At 42.8% G+C, this 15,644-nt stretch overlaps 3 protein-coding genes across 7 annotated transcripts in view; 2 read left to right on the top strand and 1 right to left on the bottom strand.

Moving 5' to 3' along the window:
- Positions 1-733, top strand: part of dnajb12a (DnaJ heat shock protein family (Hsp40) member B12a) — a 48,398-nt gene extending 47,665 nt beyond the window's left edge. Inside the window, exon 9 of one of the 2 annotated variants that reach the window (XM_063070567.1) lies at positions 373-733. The gene's annotated coding sequence lies outside the window, so the exon portion shown is untranslated. Of the gene's footprint in view, positions 1-328 lie in introns of both variants that reach the window. The other variant, XM_063070566.1, reaches the window with a different exon arrangement.
- A 5,072-nt stretch (positions 734-5,805) lies between these two features.
- On the bottom strand, positions 5,806-10,502 carry anapc16 (anaphase promoting complex subunit 16). The gene is made up of 3 exons (XM_063070573.1): positions 10,299-10,502; positions 7,145-7,219; positions 5,806-6,186 (listed from the first exon to the last, which is right to left on the bottom strand). Exons 1-3 carry the CDS (start codon positions 10,420-10,422, stop codon positions 6,071-6,073), a joined length of 315 nt encoding a protein of 104 aa, XP_062926643.1. The 5' UTR covers positions 10,423-10,502; the 3' UTR covers positions 5,806-6,070.
- A 109-nt stretch (positions 10,503-10,611) lies between these two features.
- The window catches only part of ascc1 (activating signal cointegrator 1 complex subunit 1), a 90,675-nt gene continuing 85,642 nt past the window's right edge, over positions 10,612-15,644 (top strand). The window contains exons 1-2 of one of the 4 annotated variants that reach the window (XM_063070569.1): positions 10,612-10,713; positions 12,622-12,790. In XM_063070569.1, coding sequence (XP_062926639.1) covers positions 12,679-12,790 — 112 coding nt within the window. In that variant the 5' untranslated portion in view covers positions 10,612-10,713; positions 12,622-12,678. The other 3 variants (XM_063070571.1, XM_063070570.1, XM_063070572.1) reach the window with 3 other exon arrangements.

The raw sequence follows: 15,644 nt of genomic DNA on the forward strand, positions 1-15,644 counted from the left end.
CCATCTGCAAATTAACCAACTTCAATTTGGAAACACTCTGTTGCCAAAGGCAAACAGCTTCTATTTCCTTTTAAGTTATACGTTCTTTGCCAGCTGTGTAAAGATTGGATCAAAATATTGTAACTTGCGATAGGCATTTTGTGCCCATCTGTGATTATAGAAACACTGGTAGAATAAAGAAGTGGTGTCTTCAACAAAAATATTTAAAGGAAAGAAATGAAAGAACAGTTTTTTATGCAAAGGATATAGTTGATCTAGATTTGTTGGCCAAAAACTGTTATATTTTTAAATTATTTATTTTCCTTTTTTGTCTTCTCACTTAATTTAGCGATAGACGATTACTAAAAAAAAATCTTTGAAATTTGTCTTAAGACTGGATTTTGATTAGCCAGCATCAGTGCTGAAAATACTCACAGCCTATGAGCACCCTCCTTCTGAACTTTTTCATGAACTGGATCAAAAGCCCCTGAGGTCTCTTGGGCAGCACCCTGCTGTGTAAGCTACAATACACTGGATTCGGTCAGAGACTGAGACAACTGAAAGGAGAGGCAACATGACGCATGAACCAAGTTTGTACATGTGCACTAGTCACTTCTAATGGAACAAATAAACAAATGTGTTAAATTAATGATTTGGGAATTATTTATAGTTGTATATACATTGTACTTTATGCAGGGGCTGAAATCAGTTGTAACTTATTTTGCTCTTCTATAGAAATAAATCTGTACTGTGACAAATACCTTTGTCTCTGCATTCATTTGCTCACAATTGTGGCCACTTAGTCCTTTGAGCCTGTTGTATGATTCTGATTGTATTTTACCTTCATTATCCAGCTTAGTTCCATAACCCTAAATATTATTACCTAACAAAAGATATATCGATCTTTGTTCTGAAAATTTTAAATTTTCCTTTTAGTTTCAACAGGTTTTGAAGGATGTTAATTTCAGCTTTCCAATTCTGGTTGCGTGTTTCCTTTACATTATTTTTGAACAAATTGGTTCAAATTTGGTTATGCTTTCTCTTCATCGGAAATATTTTTTATTCAAAGGAATAAAGTTTAACTTTCAAAATAAATTTATTATCTAAGTATGTACAGTACATGTCACCTTATACTACTCTGAGATTCATTTTCTTGCGAGCATTCGCAGTAGAATAAAGAAATACAATGAAATCGATGAAAAGCTACACACAGAGAAGAACTGACAGACATTCCATCTCTCCCAGAAGTTCCGGGAGTCTCCCGCATATTGATAGTGGCTTCCTGATGTCCACAAATTATATACAATATCCCAGAAATCAATTTTTTTTGAGAGTGAGAGAGGGAGAGCGCCATGACAGAGTGTTCCAAAAAAAGAAAATATAAAACGTCTGTCATCCCTGACTACACTAAAGTGTACCCCTGCCTAATAGGGGTAAAAAATAATGACTGTTGCTTGCTGCACTGTTTGCAACAGTGACTTTTCTATTGCCCATGGTGGGTTAAGACCGTAAAAAATATGTTGAGGTGAGTTTAACAGGTGTCATTCATTCATTAGCATAGCTAACGTTATTTAAACTAGCTGGCTAGCTACTAAGGAACTACTCTATTGCAGACATCCCACCTCTCCCAGAAATTGATGGTGCTACCTCCCTGAAATGAGTTTTTGCAGGGTGGGATGTCTGGACTGACATACAAAAAAGGGCTGGTCTCCACAGACTCCACAAAGAATATGGAATCCTTGGTCTTTATTGAGCGATGTAGAGAGTACAATAGGAAGGAGACTTTTATCAATCCCTGCCTGATAAGGCCTCAGCACAGTTGTAGGTACTACTCGCTGGAATGTCAATCGAAACCAGAAAGTGTGCATACGGATTTACTAGAATAGTCTCAGGGATGAGAACTGCAGAAGAGACACATTCAAAAAAGAGATTGGCTGTTGACATTTAGAAAGAGATTTGAATGATGTTCAAAATCTAAACATTTTTGATAGAGTAAATAGAAAAAGAAATAGCAACAGGGGTAGTAACAAGAAGACACAGATCTAGGGTGATTTGCAAAAGAACCAGATAACACATGGAAACCCTGAACTGAAATGCTCTGGGGGGGACAGTTGATGGAAGCAAAGTAAATTGTAATATTAGAGAGGGAAATGGGCAAATACTTTAATGAAGTAATTACTGGAGTTTGAGGATTGAGTGAGGACAGGGGTTAATTGGATTCTTCTGTCAAAATGCTGGCACAGCCATAATAGGGAGGACTGTCACTGCCTGTAAGGAGTTTGTACATTCTCCCCATGACTGCGTTGGGTTTCCTCCGGTGCTCCGATTTCCCTGATTTCCCCCACAGTCCAAAGGCGTGGGGTAGCAGATTGATTGGTCATTGTAAATTGTCCCAAAATTAGGCCTGACTAATTTTACAAGTTTCTGCAACTTACTTCAATCCTGTGCAGTAGACCCCCTGCCCCATATCAGATGGTGATGGAGCCAGTCAGAATGTTCTCCACAGTACATTTGTAGAAATTTTCACCAATTTTAGTTGAGAAACCAAATCTCTTGAAATTCCTAATATAGCCACTGACTTGCCTTCTTTATAGTTGAATCAATATGTTGCGTACAGATTAGGTATCCAGAGATATTGACGTGTAGGAACAAAATTGCTCACTCTCTACAGTTCTGATTCCTCTATGAGGATTGGTTTATGTTACCTCGTCTTACCTTTTCTGAAGTCCACAATCAGCTCTTTGGTCTTGCTGACGTTGAGTGTGAGGTTGTTCCTGCGACACCACTTAACCAACTGGTATATCTCGCTCCTGTACATCCTTATGTCACCATCTGAAATTTTGCCAACAATGGTTGCATCATCAGCAAATTTATAGATGGCATTTGAACTATGCCTAGCCACACAGTTATGGGTGTAGAGAGAGTAGAGTGGTGGGTGAAGCACACATCCCTGTGGTGCACCAGTGTTGATAGTCATTGAAGTGGAGATATTATCACCAATCTGCACAGATTGTGATCATCCGGTTAGGAAGTCGAGGATTCAGTTGCAGAGTGAGGTACATAGGCCTAGGTTCTGTAGCTTTTCGATCATGACCGTAGGCGTGATCTTACTATCTTCATATCATCCACAAACTTGGCTACAAAGCCATTAATTCCGTCATCTAAATCAGTGACTTGCAATGTAAAAAGAAGAGGTCCCAATGCCGACCCTGTAGAACACCACTAGTCACTGGCAGCCGATCAGAAAAGGCTCCCTTTATTCTCACTCTCTGCTTCCTGCCAACCAGCCAATACTCTATCCATACTAGTATCTTTCTTATCCATACTAGTATCTTTCTTGTAATATCCTGGGTTCTTGTTAAGCAGCCTCATGTGTGGCACCTTGTCAAAGGCCTTCTGAAAATCCAAGTACATTACATCCACCAATTCTCCTTTGTCAATTCTGCTTGTTATTTCCTCAAAGAATTGCAACAGATTTGGCAGGGAAGATTTTCTCTTAAGGAAACCATGCTGATTTTAGCCTATTTTATCATGTGCCTCCAAGTATCCTGAAACCTCATCCTCAACAATCTCCCAATCATGGAGGTCAGGCTAACTAGCCTGTAGTTTCCTTTCTTCCTTCTTGAAGACTGGAGTGACATTTGCAATTTTCCAGTCCTCCAGAATCTATTGATCCTTGAAAACTCATTACTGATGCCTACACAATCTCTTCAGCTACCTCTTTGAGAACCTGTGACTATAGTCCATCTGGTCCAAGCAACTTATCTACAGTACTGTGCCAAAGTATTAGGTACATATGTATAGCTAAAGGTGCCTAAGACTTGCACAGTACTGTAGTTGTCAACATGGAGCAGAGCAAAGAATGTTGAGAATGGTGAGGGTGGAACACCATAGGAGTGGTATGGGACAGGTGGCACAGAAGAAATGCCATGGGCAGGGGATGTCATGGGTGCAGACACACAGCCATGAGACACCAGGCAAGGTCATTTGATTCTGAACAATTGGTTTATTGATCATTAATGCCTCTCTGGTGTTTCCTGTTTCCTCCCCTGTCCCTTCCTCTTTTCCCAATCATGATTCCCCCTCCCCTATGCCCCCTTCCCGTTCTCCATCCACAATAGAGATCCATAATCAAAATCAGGTTTATCGTCACTCACATATGTCATGAATTTTAATTTTGCGGAAGTACAGTGCAATACATAAAATTACAGTATTGTGGAGAAAGTCCTAAGCACCCTGTGTGTGTGCCTAAGACTTTTGCACAGTACTGTACCTTCTGTGGACAATGTTGTACATCAGGTGCAGGTAGGTAAAGTGCCTTTATTTTGCAGGTAATGAGCATTGTAAATTCCCAAGATTGAGGCCCTAGCGTACTCATTTGGTTCCATTGGATAGGTCATACTGCTCACCTGTCTGAAACACAGATTAACTTATCTGTTCATGGGAGGAGATTACCAGGTAGACAGAGGAAAAGATTCAAGGATGTAATCAAAGCCTCTTTGGAGAAGATTGCAAGATCCCCACTAAATCTTGGGAATCCCCAGCCAATGACTGTACGATGTTGAGAAGTATTATTCAGGATGGTATGAAGAACCTTGTGTCCATGCATTGGGCGCACACAGAAGCCCTGCAGAAATACCTCACGATCTTTCCAGTGTCCACTCTGTCAGGTACCTCCTGTCCTATTTGCGGTAAAAGGTTGTGGTTCCCACAGTGGTTTTATCAATCCAGCAGAACTCACTGAACTAGAATTTAAGCAAGCCCTCTTGCAATTATGGTCAACATACCCACTTGTTTCCCTGATCGGGGAGGCACAGTAGAACAGTGGTTAGCGTAGCGCTATTACAGCTCTTGCGACCTGGGTTCAGTTTCCACCACTGTCTGTAAGGAGTTTGTGCGTTCTCCCCGTGACCATGTGGGTTTCCTCTGGGTGCTCTGGTTTCTTCCCACACTCCAAAGTAGTACAAGTTAGTAGGTTAATTGACTACATAGGTGTAATTGGCTGGTGCGGGCTCACTGGGCCAGAAGGGCCTGTTACTGTTCTGTACCTCTAAATAAAAAAATAATTGCATGCTGTATTTTATGCCAACTTTCAAAGTATAAGGACACCTATGGAGCTCACTCAAACCAACACTTCAATCTCTCACAAATTACAAAAGTACTTTTCATTTTTTTTTCTGCAGAAGTGGATGTGTTCAACTTATCAACCCATATGGATTGCTCAATACAGACAATACTGGATGTTAGATTTAACTTGGTTCCCTGGAGCTGTAGCAGCAGCTTTACCAGATGTATCAATATTCATAGTATCCTGTCTTCCAAATTGTGTTCCATACAAATTTGGAAATTGTGCTCTGAACAACCAAATGGGACTAACTTAGGTGGGAATTTTGGTTAGTATGGACCAGTTGCACCAAAGTGTCCGACTCTGTGCTGTATGGAACTGACTTCTGGGGAACTATACTGTGTACTTTTCTCCAGTCTAATTAACATTCCATTACTGTTTCCTCTTAATTGGGCCAATTCTATCAATGGAGAAAATACAAAACTATCAAGTTAGAGAGAGCTTGCCTTTAACAAATCCCTACTAGCTTTCTCTAATCAATCCACATCTTTTCCAATCTTGCTTCTGGTTATTGTTTCTAGAACCTTTTCCATCACTGAGTAGCCTGGAGTTGCTGATAAGGCTAACGGAGTCCAGACGGCCTTAGTTTCGAAGATGGCTTTCCTTGATAACTTAATAGAATGTCAGCTCAGATTATACATTTTTTGTCAAGTTTGTATTCAAAATCTTCACTCTACTACTGTTGTATTTAATTTTAAAAGGCATTAAGACCAAGAAATTAGTCTGTAAAAGTAAGGCCAAAATTTATTACACAGTTTAACATGCAGTTCCGTGTGTCATGAAAAAAATCATTTCAAATATATCTATTTGAACGTAGAATTCCATGTACAGTATGTCTAATAAAAACAATATTCAAAACACGTGTAGTATTTTACAGATGTAATGTCGGTATTTCTCCCAGTTTTAATCTGCCAGGAAGCATAAAGCTTTCAGCTATGAAATAAACACCATGAAGAAGTGGAAGTCTTATCCAGAGGAAGGCGTAAATCCCAGCAGCTGATCAATTGGTTTATAGCGCCATTCATCTGCCTCCAATTCATCAACCAAACTGGCAAGCTTCTCCATCCGTGAGCACTGCTGTTCTAAGTGGGGAAGAAAATTACATTACAATTAGAGTGACACACATCAAATCCTGGAGAAACTCAGCAGGTAAGGGAGCATCTTTGGAGGGAAATGAACAGTTGACATTTCGAGCTGAGACACTTCATCGGGAATGGAAAAGAAGGAAAGGGGCTGAAGTAAGAATAATGTAGTGAGAGGAGTACAAGGTGATAGGTGAGACCAGGTGAGTGAGAAGGCAGGATGAAGTAAGATGCTGGGAGAGGATAGGTGAAAGAGGTAAAGGCCTGAAGAAGGAATCTCATAGGAGTGGACAGTAGACCATGGAATAAAGGGAAGGAGGTGAACCAGAGGAAGGTAATGGGCAGGTCAGGAGTAGAGAAGAGATGAGAGGAGAACCAGAATGGAAAATGAGAAAGGAGTAGGGGAGTAAAAAGTGAGGCAAGGAGTAATAACCAGAAGTTAGAGAAATCAACGTTCATTAGAGAAATGTTTCATTTGTAATTTCATGATACAGAAATGTTTTATTTATAGTTTCAAAGTGGTTCCCATCAGGCAACATCATTCTGCTGACAGAGGCTGGATGTCGGGATAAATCTCTCAGCTTAATATATCAATATGCTTGAGTTACCTCTTCAAAGCCAATCTTAAATCCACTAATTTTTTCCAGAGAATCCTACTATCATTTCACGAGAAAGATGCAGTCCTACCGCCACTTTATCAATGAGTGAGTTTGTGGATATTTTCTAGGTACTCAGAAGTTTCAAACTCATTTTCAAACTATATGGAACTTGTGAAGTGAGAATAGAAAGTGTGGTATAAATTAAGTCATGGGGTAAGTTTCAATAACAAGGATATTTTGTCTAAAACAAAACTTACGGCTGTAGCATCAGATTATTTTCTTCAGAATATGTAGTGTACTGTTCTTGCTCTTTGTACTGCAATTCCATAGTTGCACTCGTTTTTGCACTCGTTGCTTACCTCGTTTTACCTGCCTTAACGTGTGTGCCACTTGATAACTGAAAACTGCTTCACACAGGAATCTCTCTGTGGCATCTGTAAAAGCAGAAACAAAGTGCTTAAAATCCAGTCCAGAGTATTTAAACAACACATGCATTATACTGAAAATCACCCCACTTGTATTTTTTTAAATTATTTCTCACTTCATTCCTCAACTAAGTTATTTTACAACAATGGGAAGCTTTATGGGTTGATAGCATACAGTCCACCCAGAAATAATGCACTTAAGCTTCAGACTGTGGTAATCAAAAGTTTGGTTATAAAGTTGATGATTTTAAGCAGAGACAGAAGGGGTTAATAAGAAAATTCCTCCTCTTAATCATAGAGCAAAGCAGCAGATACAGGCTTATCAACCCAATGGGTCCATGTAGCCTGCCCAGCTAGTCCCAATTTCCTGCATTCAGACCATATTCCTCCAAGCCTCGCCGCTCTATGTACCTATCTAAGTGCTTTTTAAATGATACTATTGTACCTGCCTCAACTATTTCTTCTGGCAGATCGTTACATATACTCACCAACCTGTGTGGAAAAGTTAGCCCTCCGGTCCCTTTTAAATCTTTCCCCTCTCATTCTAAATCTGTGCTGCCTAGTTTTGAACTTCTCTACCCTGGGAGAAAGACTTATCTTCCACAGTATATATGCCTCTCATCATTTTAAACATTTCTATAAGATTGCCTCTCATTCTCCTATGTTCCAAGATCTATCATCTGACTCTGCCCATAACTCAGGCCCTCTAGTCCTGGCAACTAATCATAGTACAATCACAATACAAGTCCTACACAGAACCCTCTCCAGTAACTTCTCCACCACTGATGTCAAGCTGGCCTGCCTGTAGTTCCCTGGCTTGTTCTTACGACCTTTTATAAATAACAGAATAACATTAACCACCTTCCACTCTTCAGACACTTCAGCAGTGGCTAATGATGAAATAAATATCTCCACAAGGGCCTTCACTACTTTCTCTCTAGCCTCCTACAAAGTCCAAGGATGCACTTCAGGCCCTGGGGATTTATCAACTTTAATGCACTGTATGGCTGCAACTACCACCTCCCTGACTATTCTCCAAAACATCCCCACTTGCTTCCCTTATCTCTTGAGCAACCATGATTTTCTCTGTGGTGATCATTAAAAATCTCACCTATCTCTTGTGGCTCAAGACCTACTCTGTCCCTAGCCACTAAGGGAACTTACTCTATCCCTAGTCTCCCTTTTACTCTTGAACTTCAGTTGCTCTGATATTTTGAAGTGTTCGTCTTCATTACAACTCGCCATGAAGTGCTTTGAGAGACTAGTCCTGAAACACACTGGCTCCAGTCTTCCAGGCAGCTTTGACCTACTGTAACTCAACTACCACCAAAACAAGTCTATGGCAGATGCCATCTCCCTGAGGCTACATCCATCTCAGGAGTATCCGGACAGTAAAGCTCCTGTGTCATATTATTATTTATTGACTATAACTCTGCCTTCAACATTATAATTTCAGGCAAACTTGTCACCAAATTCCAGGACATAGAGTCAATGCCTCCCTCTGCAAATGCATTTTTGACTTCGTCAGTAACATACCCCAATTACTAAAGATAGGCAACAACACCTCCACCAGGATTATTCTAAACACTGGTGCTCCACAAGGTTGCATCCTCAGTCCCCTGTACACTCATGACTGTGTGGCCAGATTCTGCTCCAAGTCCATCTACAAGTTTGCGGATACCACTGTAATGGGCCGTATCTCAAATAAGGATGATTCGGAGTACAGGAAGGAGCTAGAGAACTTAGTCGCATGGTGTCAAGACAACAACCTGTCCCTCAATGTCAGCAAAACAAAAGATCTGGTCATTGATCAAGAAAGGGAGCACTGCACATTCTCCTGTCTGCGTAAATAGTGCTGAGGTTGAGAGTTTTAAGTTCCTAGGAGTAAGCATCACCAAGAGCCAGTCCTGCTCCAAACTCATAGACACCATAGCCAAGAAAGCTCACCAGTGCCTCTGCTTCTTCAGGACACTAAAGAAATTTGGCATGTTCCTGAGGGCTCAACGATTTTTTATCAATGCACCATAGAAAGCAGCCTATCTAGAAGCATAATGGCTTGGTATGACAACTACTCTGCACAAGAAAATGCAGAGGGTTCTGGACATATTTCAGCATATCACAGAAACCAGCCTTCCCTCCATGGACTCGATCTATACTCACTGCCTCAGTAAAGCAGCCAGCATAATCAAAGACCCCACCCACCCGGTGTATTATCTCTTTCCCCCTCTTCCATAGGACAGAAGGTACAAAATCATGTGTCACCAAACTCAAGGATAGCTTCTAACCCACTTATTAGACTATTAAATAGTTCCCTAGTATGATAAATAGGACTTTTGACATCTCTATCCTACCTCGTTATGATCTTGCACATTGTCTATAGATATTAACACTTTACTCTGCTTCGTTATTGGTTCAGCTTGTTCTACCCTCAATGCACTGTGCAGATTTGGACGCACATTATACAACACATTTTCATCTGACAAGAATAAACCGATTCCAATTCATTAACCTTACCTGCCAGTCCCATCTCCACCTTTCCCCTTCTGATTTCACTAATTTCAAAGAAGATTGCTAATCTTTTTATAATCAAAGTTTAAGAACTGTTTGCCAATGATAGTGTTAGAATCTGATATACGCAACATTTCAGCTGTCAGGATGACGCGAATCGACCCGAAACGTCGACCTCCATAGATGCTACCTTGATCCACTAAGATCCTAAAGCAGTTTGTTGTTTTTTTTGGGCTCTGGATTCCAATTACCTGCCGTCTCTTGTGCAACAGTCATTCGGAATACTGGAGAGGAATGAGAGATGCAGGGGAGTGAAAACAGGGTCAAAGTTTTTAAACCCCCAGGCACATCTCCTGCAGGAGAGAGTGTATATCAACAACTGAGGTGCGAAGTAAATACAGCCCGGTGCTAGTTGTGACAGGGACGGAGATGTGGATGCCTTTAGATATGGCGAGAGAATGAAGACAGATCGACCAGCAAAGTACAACTGGAGACCTGAGAAGACGCTGGAGTTGATCAGCGGGTCAGGGGTGTCTGTGGAAGGAGGAACACGTGGATTGAACCAGGCCCCTACTCTCACCTTCCAGCAGCTCGCCCGCTCCCTTGGGCGATGTAAAGAGCACCTTCCGCGGCGGCGACAGCTCGGACACATGGAAACCCCCACCCGCCGCCGAGGACGACGAAGACGACGCTGAGGCGGCCATCGCCGACACACTGCCGTAAACCGCACCGCAGTTACACTTTGCGGTGTAAGGTCCGTCGTCACGACACCCACGCTCCCCATTCTCGAAGGGAGCAGGAAGACAGGCGGACGACACACAGCCGTAATCCGTCACACTTTATGGGATAAGGTCCAATCTCACGACACCCGCCCGCCTTTCTTGGAGAAAACAGGACAACTAGGCGGTACGCTTTACGGCAGAAGGGTCGTCTTTACGACACCAAAGCCGGGATGAATTTTCTTTTGGAGTGGACCATTATTGCTGCATTTTAATGTAAGACTATTAAACATTAATTTAAAATGTATTAATTTGCTATACTAGTATATCGTGGTGGAAACATATTTGTAGAAACACTCCATAGTGTAGCGGTGTTTTCAGGTACAGTACCTGCTGCTCTCGTCCTTCTTGGTGGTTGCGGTGGAAGGTTTGTGATGGCCCGGTAGACTGTCCTGGGCGAGTGACTACTGCATTTTGTAGATGGTACATACTGAAGTCGCTGTGTGCTGGTAATGGAGAGAATCAATGCTCACGGTGATGGATATTGTTTCTGTGTGCATGATTTGTCAGGTTGTTGCTCTGCCAGTTTATATTCCAGTCAAGATGTTTACAAGGGGTGTTTTGGAAGGGCTGGGAGAGACTTTGCTGTGTCTAGCACCAGGTAGCCCATTGTGTCTGGTCAATTGTGCTAATTGCTAGCCCACTTCAGAGGACATTTATGAGTGAACCACATTGGGGTGGATCTGAAATCACATTTAAGACAGAACACATTAAAGATAGTGAAATTCCTCCCTAAAAGCATTAGTGAACCGGAACACTCACAACACGCTGGAGGAACTCAGCAGGTCGGGCAGCATCCGTGGAAAAGATCGGTCGACGTTTTGGGCCGGAACCCTTCGTCAGGACTGTAGGGGGAAGGGGCAGAGGCCCTATAAAGAAGGTGGGGGGGAGGGTGGGAAGGAGAAGGCTGGTAGGTTCCAGGTGAAAAACCAGTAAGGGGAAAGATAAAGGGGTGAGGGAGGGGAAGCAGGGAGGTGATAGGCAGGAAAGGTGAAGAAAGAATAGGGGAAAACACAATGGGTAGTAGAAGGAGGCAGAACCATGAGGGAGGTGATAGGCAGCTGGGGGAGGGGGCAGAGTGACATAGGGATAAGGGAAGGGAGGGGGAGGGAATTACCGGAAGTTGGAGAATTCTATGTTCATACCAAGGGGCTGGAGACTACCTAGACGGTATATGAGGTGTAGCTCCTCCAACCTGAGTTTAGCCTCATGGCAGTAGAGGAGGCCATGTATGGACATATCTGAATGGGAGTGGGAAGCAGAGTTGAAGTGGGTGGCTACTGGGAGATCCTGTCTGTTTTGGCGGATGGAGCAGAGGTGCTCGATGAAGCGGTCCCCTAATCTGCGTCGGGTTTCACCGATGTAGAGGAGGCCGCACCGGGAGCACCGGATGCAATAGATGACCCCAACAGACTCACAAGTGAAGTGTTGCCTCACTTGGAAGTACTGTTTGGGGCCCTGAATGGTGGCAAGAGAGGAGGTGTAGGGACAGGTGTAGCACTTGCACTTACAGGGATGTGCCAGGTGGGAGATCAGTGGGGAGGGACCGATCCCTGCGGAAGGCGGAGAGGGAAAGATGTGCTTAGTGGTGGGGTCCCGTTGAAGGTGGCGGAAGTTGCAGAGGATAATGTGCTGGATCCGGAGGCTAGTGGGGTGGTAGGTGAGGACAAGGGGAACTCTGTCCCTGTTGTGGTGGCGGGAGGATGGGGTGAGAGCCGAAGTGCGGGAAATGGAGGAGATGCGGGTGAGGACATCATTAATGACAGCAGAAGGGAAACCACGATCCTTAAAGAAAGAGGACATTTGAGATGCCCTGGAACGGAAAACCTCATCCTGAACCGGATACTGTAGTTCTTTTGCAATACTGCAGTAGATTTTGCATTATTGTACTTCCAAATTCCAAGCTATGGGTTGTTAATTGAATTTAAATTCAGCAGTTACCGTGGCAGGATTTGAACTCAGAGGCTCTATATTGTTGGTTGTTAGTCCAAGCCTCTGGCTTACTAGTCTGACAACTGCTTGCCTTGTGCAATAAATGGGCTTATTACTGAGGATTCAGTATCTTTTAATGTGAATGTTTTTTAGGTTTCTGATTTGATACCAGTCTTTTTTATTGATCAACAGAACAGTACAATATTTCACTTACTGCCAGCTGTACCTTTCGGGTGAGGAAGCATTACAATGGAAGTTCTTCGGCCGACACTCATTAATATCGATGGACGCATTTACCGCAAAAACTATGTTAAAGAACAAGTGTATCAACATGAGGAAGAAGATGACTTTACGTATTCAGGTATTTGCAAGTATTGAATATACATTCAGTGGCCACTTTGTTAGGTAACCCTATACACTTACTCTTTAATGCAAATATCTAATGAGTCAATCATGTGGCAGCAACTCAGTGTGTAAAAGCATGCAGGCATGGTCAAGAGGTTCAGTGGTTGTTCAGATTAAATATCAAAATGGGGTAGAAATGTGATCTTAGCGACTTTGACCCGGAATAATTGTTGGTGCCAGATGGGGTGGTTTGAGTATCTCGGAAACTGCTGAACTCCTGGGATTTTTATGCACAGTCTGTAGAGTTGGCAGAGAATGGTGCGAAAAGCAAAAAAAAAATCTGAGCGGCAGTTCTGTGGGTGAAAATGCCCTGTTACTGAAAGAGGACGGAGGAGAATGGCCAAACTGGTTCAAGCTGACAGGGAGGTGACAGTAGCTCAGATAGCCACGCGTTACAACAGTGGTGTGCAGAAGAGTGCTATGAATGCACACCATGTCGAAACTTGAAATGGCTGCCGCAGCAGAAGACCATGAACATACACCCAGTATCCACTTGGTTAGGTACAAGAGGTACCTAATAAAGTGGCCACTGAATGTAACTATACTTGTAAAATTGACAGACGAAATTACTGATGTTTTTATTTCTATTGACCTTTATGAAGGACTGCATCGTATTGCTGTGTATGTACAATTGAAACGAATAATAGCTGGCATCACATCACTGTTTCAGTTAATTATTTTGCATGCGCCTATAATGGTTTGCCACAACCCTGTGTCTCAGTTGTTGGCCACCCTATGTCAAAATAAGTAATTACTGACATCTCTCCCTAACTTTATTTCCCTGAACTTGTGTATTATGACAGGAGTACAAAATTAGACAAGAGAAACTTTCTCAGTCCCTATTCTGTATTTTCAGTGTTGCTGTATGATCCTTCCTAGAATTTCTTTTAAGATCAACACAAGCACACCTCAAGAATGTGTGCTAAGCCATCTGCTCTACTCTCTCTACACTCATGACTAGGTACAGCTCAAATGCCCATCTGTAAGTTCACAGATGACACCACAGAATCTCAGATGGTGACGAGGAGGTGGGAGGTAGATAATTTGGTTGAGTTGTGCCACAACAACAATCTTGTACTCAACATCAGTAAGACAAAGGAATTCGTTGTGGACTTCAGGAAGGGGAAGTTGAGAGGACACGTACGAGCCATCATTGAAAGGTCAATGGAGGAAAGAGTGAGCAGCTTCATGTTCCTGAATATCAGTGTATCGGATTCAGAATCAGGTTTAATATATGTAGCAGTACATTGCAATACATGATTCTAATAGCTATAAATTACAATGAGTTGTGACGAGAATACACATAAAATTAAGATGTTTGCTGGCCTGGGCTAGCATCAGTGGCATCAGCAGTTGGTCTGCCACCTGCCCTCAGGGGAAGGAGAGATAAGGAACAATGGAGCAGCGTCTGGAGATGTGTAATGAAGGGACGTGGGAGAGAGAGAGCTGTCTGGAGCGGCTCCCCCCTTTGAACCTTGAACTGTTTGAAGTGATGGACAGGCGATACCCCAGCAGGGGGATAAAAAGGGACAGGTTCGCTAAGATACACACACACGCCACCCGAGGTAACGAGACCCTGGAAGCGGTGCGCCTCTCACGAGTGGGTGAGAAGTACCAGACAACGACCAGGGTGGAAAGGTACAATCAGCGGGAACCCGGTGTGTGTCCGCCCTTGCCTGGGTGCCGGGTTCACTGCAGAGGATCGACCACATCTGGAGGAGGGGTCACAGTCGGTGACCTCAGGTGACATCACCAAGGACCCGCCCAAAAGTTGCTTGTGAGCAATCTCGCCGGTCTGTGAGTAAAGCCGTTCTGAATGATGTTGTTCCTGTTCTATCTCTCTCTTCCCCCACGTTGTCCATCGCCATGGCAACGATTACTGCGAACTGAACTTTGAGTCACTTTGAAATTTGGTCATTTACCCCTAGACAACGATAGAGCTTGATTGATGCTGTTATCTTAATTCTGTGCACATGAGTGGTTATCATTGCCGAACTGTTGCATTTATTATCCTTTCGATTACTGTGTTGCTTATTTCTTTAATAAAACTTTCTTAGTTCTAGTACTCCAGACTCCAACTGAGTGATCCATTTCTGCTGGTTTGGCAACCCAGTTACGGGGTATGTAACAGAGTATATTAAAAAAATAAATTAAATAGTGCAAAAAGAGAGGGGAAAATGTTGAAGTAGTGGTCATGAGTTCATTGTCCATTCAGAAATCTGATGGTGGAGGGGAAGAAGTTGCTCCTAAAATGTGTGTGTGTGTGTGTGGTGTGTGTGTGTGTGTGTGTGTGTGTGTGTGTGTGTTGTGACGGGGTCCTGAATTACCCCTATGAACTGTGCTTTTTGAAAAGAGAGAGAGAGAGTTATTTAACACCAACATGTTGTTTTGAAAAGAGAGAGAGAGAGACGAAGACTAACTGTTGGACTGTCACTTTAAGGAACGAGAAAGAACTGGTTAACTTTTGGATTTCTGCTGAGTTGGAGAGAGACAGCACCAAGCAGCTCGTAAGTTGCTATGATGACCAAAGGCGGTGTTATTTAATGGACACTCGATGTAATGATTTTCGGCAGGTTGTTGAGACTTCGCAAGGACTTTTGCCTGCTTGCATTTCTTCACAGAGAGAGGAAGGAGGAGTGATTTGAATGACAGTTGATGCTCAGTACGAGAAGATAAAGTAGGAGGTCAGATGATAGACCTCAGACACATATTTTGGACACTGAATGAGCATTGTTGTGCCTGCAGAAAAGTGGGTTTTGGAGGATCGATCAGGCGGATCGATCCATCGCTCTTGCAGTGGAAAGGAAAGG

Source organism: Mobula hypostoma, chromosome 18 (assembly GCF_963921235.1).
Source record: "Mobula hypostoma chromosome 18, sMobHyp1.1, whole genome shotgun sequence".
Taxonomy (NCBI): domain Eukaryota; kingdom Metazoa; phylum Chordata; class Chondrichthyes; order Myliobatiformes; family Myliobatidae; genus Mobula; species Mobula hypostoma.

What these genes read in the sequence shown, in the direction of transcription:
- anapc16 (XM_063070573.1), bottom strand. Translation starts at nt 10,422, where the DNA reads ATGGCCGCCTCAGCGTCGTCTTCGTCGTCCTCGGCGGCGGGTGGGGGT. An exon ending in AGCGGGCGAGCTGCTGGAAG is followed by an intron (nt 7,220 to 10,298) that starts GTGAGAGTAGGG and finishes CTGCTTTTACAG; the next exon opens with ATGCCACAGAGAGATTCCTG. An exon ending in GTTAAGGCAGGTAAAACGAG is followed by an intron (nt 6,187 to 7,144) that starts GTAAGCAACGAG and finishes TTCCCCACTTAG; the next exon opens with AACAGCAGTGCTCACGGATG.